We start from the raw sequence: 8684 nt of genomic DNA, 5'->3' as shown, positions 1-8684 counted from the left end.
ATGAAAAGTGCAGAATAAATCATCTAATGCTTAATTACTAATCTGTGTAATTATTTAATCAAATTATGATAATAAATTTAGCATTAATTCAATGAATAAAAATACAACAAAATTACAAGTAAAAATATTAGCTAAGTTCATTTCTGACTTTTCTCACAATTAACAGACACACAGACACACACACGCATGCATGCGCAGAGTGGAAATAATTAAAGTTTCCCTATTTAGAGCAATCTGCAGCTGTAACCATTAAGTAGATTGAACAAAAAATAAAATAAAATAAAAACAACTTCTGTTAGGAAGTGCTTTACAAAAAATATACAAAATAAAGCAACAAAAACAATGAAATGCATTCTGCAAAGGACATGCCTTTTTCAGAGGTTGTTTACTAATGTTAGGAATGTTTCTCTATGTGAGCATCATTCACATGTAAAATTTGTAGGTGATGAACAGTGCTCATTGCCTGAACAGGCTGGCTGCAACTACTTTCCAGTGATGCTTCACAAACACCATGTAATATGATCCTATAAGTCTGCCAAAGTTGCAACATAATAAACATTATTATTTATATGGTCCCCCAACCAGAAATCATGTGTGTTTTGTTTTGTGTATTTTCATGTAAAGTGCCCACTAGTGAAAATTTTTGAACTAAATTTTCTTTTTTTTAAATCCTTTTCTACATCCTTTGCATAGTCTGTATACAAATTTTGGTGTCAATCTGCTTACTCGCTACAACTAAAGTGTGCTCTAAGTAGGGAAACTTTAATCATGGCCACCCTGTACAGAAAAAAAATCACAATTTCAGCCGAGCTCTTTCATATATCATTTCTCATTTCCTATTATTCTCACGTATTTGGTGATTACATTTAAGCTAAAGATTACAAATCCATTAACATGATTTGAATAAAAATCCAGCCTTCCTTTAAGACAGCTAAATGCCAAATAGTTTTTTCCTGTTTTGACGTATATGAAATTTTGTTTTATACCAAAAAAGTAAAAATAAATGTTTATAGACTTAAAGGAGCTAATTTCTGTATCTACACAAAATAATTGCAAGGGCTATAAAAAATTTAAGATGATCTATTTTTGAAAATAAATGCATTGTTCTGTCCTTAATATAGAGATTGTTAATAAAAAAAAATTGAGTTACATTCAACTGAGTATGTATTTATCATTGATGATATTAGAATGAATTTATTTTCAAGTTTGAAATACATTTTTAGAACAATTTTTATGATGATTTAATACATTTGATAACTATTTTAATATTTTATATAATTTTATTTTTAAGTCTTTTCAATTTTAATCCATTAAAAATATCTTAAAATTACTGAATTTAAATAAAATAATAATAATAATAATAAAGATTCATATCAATTTCATATGCACTGTACACAAATTATTTGGTTATCTGAATAATTTATTAACAAATATTTTAAGGATATAAACAAGAGTATCATAATTTATTTCTAATGCAATTTTATAGTTTTGACAATAATTAAATATTTTTATTTTAATATATGTACAGTAAAAAGTATGAATATATTAATTTTAAGCTATGTTATATACCTTAAAAGTAAGTTATAAACACTTACACTTTAAATAAAATAATAATTTATATACAAAAAGATAGTGGAATGTTTAGCAAGACCAATTATATTTTGTTCAAATTGCAAAAAAATATCTCTTTGCAAACAGGATTTTCTAAAAATATATTTTTTTAACACAATTGTATCAAAAAACATGCACAATTATTAAGTAAGTTATTGTGGACCTTTATTGATATTATTAAGTGCCAAGCTTTAATATAAATAAGAAGGCACTGCTGATCACAAAGCTGTACGTTCATCATATACAACCACTACTTCATTGTCTACTAAAAGATCCTTGTCATCTATCTGAAATAAACTGCTCCTACTTTTATTCAGAGCAATTGCAGCTGCACTATCATTTCGCATTCTATTTCTTCTTTTCTTTGTAAAATTCAACTGGAAAAAATATATTGATTATATATAAAAAATTATTAAAATTCTAAATGCACAATATTAACTTTCAGTTATAGAAATATTAATATGAAATTATATTTCATTGAATCTTAAATGATAATTTAACCTTAAAAAAAGTTATTTACACTGAAAAATTTTGGGATGTCATCCCATTACCGATAATTTAAAATTATATTGACTTAAATCATTGATGATAGGATGACACATCCCAAAAACATTTCAGCATAAATCTTTTGAGTTCCTCAAACAAAACTATTATGTTATTCTAATATTCTAGTATATAGTTACTTCCTAACATTGAATATTTTATCAAATTATAAACCCAGTCAAATTTACCTTAGAAAACAGTTCTTCCATTTCATCACCAGTAGAAGCAGGTCTTGATTGCAGACCCCAAAGTGGAAGGCTTTGAGATTTCTTTACATAATTTTCTTCTGCCACACTTTGGTTACTTGATGATGATAGATTTAGATCTAAATAAATTTGCATGTTAAAAGATAAATGAAACCGCAAAGTAATGCCTATAAAATTACACTGCAATTAAAAATTTATTTAATTAGATAATTTAAGAAAAGATATCCAGAATATGAATACAATTATCTTCAAATTATCTGTATACAAGGTCTGATGAAAAAGTATCTGACCTTATTTTTTTGTCTTTGGAAGTATTTGCAAGCTGGAGAGGAGACAATCATCATTTGACCTTTGATACTACTGCTTGTATGTGAATTTTGGCAGGAACCTCCTATCCTACAGTCACTATCAGGCAGCCATGATAGTTGCATATTTAGGCTGTTATTCTCACATTAGTGATGAAGTGAAAATCATGGAAAATAACATATCCTGATTTTGTGAGAAAATAAACAGAGATGAAACCTGGGTCTATAGATATGACTCCAAGACAAAGGCACACTCATTCCAATGGAAAACACCATCATCTCCACAGCCAAAGAAGGAATGGTGATCACATAGCAATGCAAAGGTCATGTTTCAACCATCAGGGGCATAGTTCATCATAGATAGAATGTGACAAAAGTAACATGAAATAGTAAGGTAGTATATTACTGTTTCACATCACCTATGAGATGCTATTAAGTGCAAGAGATCAGAGTTCCAGCAGTTTGGTAACTGGTTCATTTATCAGACAATGCTCCAATCCACAATGTATCTCATCTGGACATTCCTCGCAAAACATGGTATTACACGGTTCAACAGCCTTCTTACCCCCAGACAAGGAACTCTGGTCCTGTCTGACATGTGGCTCTTTTCAAAGCTCAAGATTCCACTCAGAGAAGAGATTTCAGAATGCAGACTAATGCAACAAAATACCTGATGAAGATCCCAATAAATAAATTTTAAAAATGCTTCCAACAGTGGAAGCATTGCTGGGAGAAATACATAAACTCAGTTGGATCCTATTTTTAAAAGAACTAGTGTTAGAATTAAATAGATTTTTAGATGTTTTTTTCCTGACCTCAGGTCAGATACTTTTTGATCAGACCTTGTATTCTAAAATGAGAATCATCATGAAATCTGTTATTTTCATTAAAGTTATTCAATATTATTCATTTCATTCAGTATGTCAAACTTTTTCTCATTTTATAAATTAATATATTTTGTAATTTTCTTTAATATAATTTAATATATTAATTTGCTTTTAATTGCAAACAAATTGTCAAGTGTAAAGAAAGATACATTAAGGATACAAAAGATTAAGGAAAAAAAATATTTTTAATTCTTAATTTTTGTATACCTCTCATTGCAATTACATAAATACAATAAAATCTTTTTATCTTGAGGAAACCGTGTTTTATGTTTTCTTTCTTGCAAAGACAATGCAGTGACAGTAGATTTAAAACACTAGGCAAATTTTTATCCTTTATTTGGTTGGATTATTTCTGTTATTCCAACCGAATAAAGGATGAAAATTTGCCCAGTGTTTTAAATCTACTGTCACTGCATTGTTTTTGCAAGAAAGAAACAATAAAATCTTCCTAAATCAAACTGCATTAACTATAAGCTGGCTATATTTTGTCATGTAATTAAATTTTCTCCTGGTATGCCTTGTTTTTTCTTTGAGAACAGAACAGAAAACAAATTTTCTAATCTTTCATGTTTTGTATTACATGTAAATAAACCTTGTTATTCCCTTTTACTTTAAACATGCAAACAGCACAAGCTAATTTTTTATTATTATTTTACTCTTTAAGTTATAGTTTCTTTTCTTTATGTACAAAAGGTGATTTTTCCTTGTCATCTCTGCAAGACAAGGATCATGTTCTGATCCTTATAAGTGATAACCATCCAAACAAACAAAATATATTTTTATTATGAAAAAACAAAAGCAATGATGTCATGGGGCATTCTAAAAACCTCATTGAGAGTTGATTTTAATACCAGTTGTTAGAAAACATGCTTTGAGAAAATATACTATCAGCATTGCAGCAAGTAAATCGTTATCTAATAAAGACTGTTAAAAATTGTTACTATTGTCATTATATAATGATTAGTCTTTTTAGAACAGGCTGCAACACTACACTTGCGCAGTTATTTAAAAAAATAGTATTTATACAATGGTTTTATTATTATTATATTTTGTACTGAAATTTGGGAAAAAAGAAGATTGTTCTTACTTTTTTTTTGTTATTTAGAGTGAGTAACAGTGGAAAATATCACACAGTATTTATGCATTTCATGGTTTTTACCTTTGAATTTATATTCTCAGATGACTGTGTTTGTCTGAAATGCATTTGTAAAATAAAATCATAATAAAGTTATCCTAGTTTTGAGTTACCCTTGTGCAATCAAATTCAATGGCATTTTGTTTCATCATAAAAGAATTTACCAACTCCCGCTATTATCAATGTCAAAACGATAATTTGGATGGTATGATATCTAGAGTAGCATTTCTCAAGCTTTTTGCTCATATTTGTTTGTAATGGTTCTGGGATCCAAATGTTTATAATATAAAATTTTTAAAAACTGATAAACCAGAGTCACTATATATTATATAAAAAAATAAATAGACATTATTAATAATAACTTGTGTGTGTGAAACGTAACATTGAGTACATTTCTATTAAGAGGAATTCAGGCCAATTTCAATTTGTAAGAAATAACTTACTTCAATTTCAGTTATTATTACTGCTATTGACATTTTACTATTAAAAAGTATAAGACTGACAGTTGTAAACAAAACACTGTTTCAAAATTATTCAGGAGTCTAATATTTTTCAAAGTAAAATAGGTTTTTTATAAACTTAATGAATCCTTTTTTTTTTAAAATACTTTTCAAATTGTAAGATTTTGTCAATTTCATTTTGTATATATACACACAAAAGAATCATTTATTGATCCACTTGTGCAAAATTCATCCATTATTTTTTACAGTTTATTGTTTTGTATGACAATAAACCTAAAAGTTTGAATAAACCAGGAAATATTTTCAAAACCATTGCAACCTTAAATGGCTTTATGACTACCACATTACATATAATGATTTTCTATTTTGATGTTATTTGAAATAGAAAAAAGAAATCAATTTCATAAATACACATTCTATAATCTTAACTTTCTTATAATTATTATTGTCATTTAGTAATAAAAGAAGTTGTTAAGTTTTCAGTACTGAACAGATGCATCTATTAGTTCTCAGAAAATATATCAGTATTACAAATATTTCTGTAAAAGTTGGTATCATTTTGCAACCCAATATTGGGTTGCAACCCATAGTTGAGAAACACTGATCTAGAGAATATGGAAGGCAGACAATATTTCTCTAAAACATGGATTTGGAGCTTGTCTTGGATCAAAATCACATTTTGTGACGACAAGCATTATCCTGAAGGAGCAAAATATCTTTTCAATGAATAGAGTGCAGGTTGTGTTTTGAAATATTATCAAGATTTCTGCAGTGACTGTTTGAATGGTAGCAAAAATCCTATAATATTAGTTATAGTCCATTACAGACAAAATTTTCTGTTATGGATCCTGGCTTTGGTGTTTGTAGTATAGGTTCATTAGATAATAAATAACCAATAATATGGATACTTGGTAGTCCAATAGATAATCCATTTTTTCATTGCACATTTAACAACTAGGCCAAAAATGACTCATTCTTGAGGCACGAAAAGTGGCAAACAGATTGTAAGCACTGGAATTTGTTGCCCTTAGTCACAATACAAACTATATGTGGGATGCATTTGCTGAGCTTCCAGATTTTTCCTAGGCAATTAATTTTAAATGAATAGTTTCACCAATAACGTGCAACCTTCCTGCAAGTTCTTGTTGAAGCAAGCTCATACAGTTTTCAATATTATTTGGTTACCTGATAATTTTATATAACATTAACACTAAACTATTTATAATAAATGATTATAAGGTTACATATAAAAACCATATTTTATTGTAGTTTTTAAACAAACAAAAATTGCTAAAATAAACTCTAATTACCATTACATGATACACAGTGGCTGAGAGATTTTCTTAAGGAGCTTGTAGAAGAATCTTTCAAACTGTTATAGCTCCACAGCATTAGATTAGTAACATTTACTAATCCATCTGAAACTGTACCTATTTTTTCAGTTAGGTGATTATTTATTTGTTCATCATTTTTTACATCAGAGTTGCTTTTCTCAAATGTTTTACTGTTAAATGTAATATTCTAGAATAAAATATAAAGATAAATTTAAAATGTTAAATGTAACTTGTTACATCTATCAACTCAAATATCAATGATACTTACTGCAGAATTTTGTTGTGCTTTTATTGATGATAATGACATATCTTCGTATAAATAGGGTTTCGATTTAACTACACATGTTTCATATAACTGACTAGGTTTTAAACTAAGAAATACAACCGAATCTCTGAAATAAATATTTATGTTCAAATTATAAATTTTAATTACAAAATTTAATATAAATATATATTTTAATCATTAAAAACTAAAGAAAAGTAAAAACTTAAAATTAATTAGAATGTTGTTATCAGTGGCACACTCAGGATTTAATCTTGAGGGAGCTGAGTTGAATGGATAAAACAAATTTTTAATGCAAATTCAATAAAATGTGAAAAAATACCTTATGTAACTGTTAATTCAATAGTAGTATAGAAATAGAAGATATGACACAATGGAAATAAAAAAAAATTCTAATTAGAAAAAGATTTCTGAAAAATTTTCTAGTTTGTTTTCTTTTTCTTTGGAGGATGCCAGGCTCCTTGGCCTCCCTCTAGGTGTGCCATTGGTTATTATAATCCTGTAAAAATTATACACAGGTTTATATTTCATATAATGACATTCTATCTAGTGACAATATTTAGTGACCCCCTTTTTATGGCCTGAATTTATTTCAATGCTCTTGTAAGAATCCTGGACTATCATTTTTGTACATCTGTGAAATTAGTTAGTTAATATTTGTTTGAAAAAATCATTTAAGCCTGAAATGGCAAATATAACCAAAGTAGTTCACAAGATTTTCTCTATGATAACATTTCCTTCGTAAATGACATCTTCCAGTAAAACCTACTCATCCAAGGAAATATTGCCAAAAATCGGGGATTGGACAGTCATCCAGCTCTCCACACAATTTCACTAAATTTGGGTATAAGGATGGAGAGGGGTGACACCCCAAATAAAAAGAGAATATGAGGTCATGGAGTTTGTCTATTAAGTTATGACCATTCACAACAATGCTCCACTGCCACTGGCCCCTTCAGTCTCCTGCCTGCCCACTGATCTTTCACTGCTCCACTCAAGAGGGGCCCAATCACATCATCAACTTTTTGATTACTTTTGACTGACCCCTACAAGTTGGAACTGTCTAACTATACTTTCAATATGTCCAAAGCTATGACTGGATTAATGAACACTATTACGACAACTTCCTCTTTTTGATTTTGAAGTAGAGATTTTCCTGCTGAAACCCAGGGCAAGACTCACTGGGAGATCGAATATCAGAACTACATCACAGATATTTATCATCACGTGTACTATTTGTAAACTCTCTCACGGAGATAAGTGAGTTAGATATATTTAAATGTAGTCTATTAATTTAGAATTAAATTTGATAAATTATACATTAAAAATAAAATTGAATAAAATTTTAGTGATCATCCATAGGAAACTAATTTTTCCAAATTTATAACTGTTGTCCTGGCAGTAAATTATACATTTAAAATAAAATTCAATACAATTTTTATAAGTGCTTTTTTGCTGCTGCCAGAGGATAATTTGTAATGTTTTGCATGATGAGGCAGAGAAGTAGCCTCCAGATAAAGGTCGACTCTGCCACAAGATTTGTTATTTCCTGTTGGTGTATGAACGGACAGAAAGAAAGAACACTTTTAGAGTTTGTCCATAGAAAACTTTGTCTAACTGTTGACCTGTTTAGAATGAATCACTTCTGGGTTCTCTGTCTCAATTGTCTCCTCTATCTCTTACTGGAAGTTCTTCTATATGCAACCACTCATGCATTTATCGAAAGGTTTCTGTGAGCCAAAAGTCAAAAGACGGTGTCAGTCCTAACCCAGAGGTGCTGCAGTTGTAGCTGTTACACTTCCTTGTGTGTGGTTTTTTGCATATAAATGACTCCAACCTTCTATACAACTGACATTTTTAACTAAAAATATTTTTAGATTTTTAATTCTTTATAATGTCATACAACTTAATCCTACTGT

General features: G+C 28.8%; 1 protein-coding gene across 1 annotated transcript in view; it reads right to left on the bottom strand.

The window, feature by feature from the left end:
- Positions 1 to 1187: 1187 nt before the first annotated feature.
- LOC136975866 (uncharacterized) overlaps positions 1188 to 8684 on the bottom strand; it is a 50048-nt gene continuing 42551 nt past the window's right edge. The window contains exons 5-8 of the mRNA XM_067271012.1: positions 6751 to 6874; positions 6459 to 6669; positions 2343 to 2479; positions 1188 to 1988 (exon numbers count right to left, since the gene is read on the bottom strand). Coding sequence (XP_067127113.1) covers positions 1830 to 1988; positions 2343 to 2479; positions 6459 to 6669; positions 6751 to 6874 — 631 coding nt within the window. The 3' untranslated portion in view covers positions 1188 to 1829. The remainder of the gene's footprint in view (positions 1989 to 2342; positions 2480 to 6458; positions 6670 to 6750; positions 6875 to 8684) is intronic.

Source organism: Centruroides vittatus, unplaced genomic scaffold (assembly GCF_030686945.1).
Source record: "Centruroides vittatus isolate TY-2023 unplaced genomic scaffold, ASM3068694v2 contig_1093, whole genome shotgun sequence".
Lineage (NCBI taxonomy): Eukaryota > Metazoa > Arthropoda > Arachnida > Scorpiones > Buthidae > Centruroides > Centruroides vittatus.
Note: the sequence above shows the minus strand (reverse complement) of the source record. Positions and strands in the feature narration are given on the sequence as shown.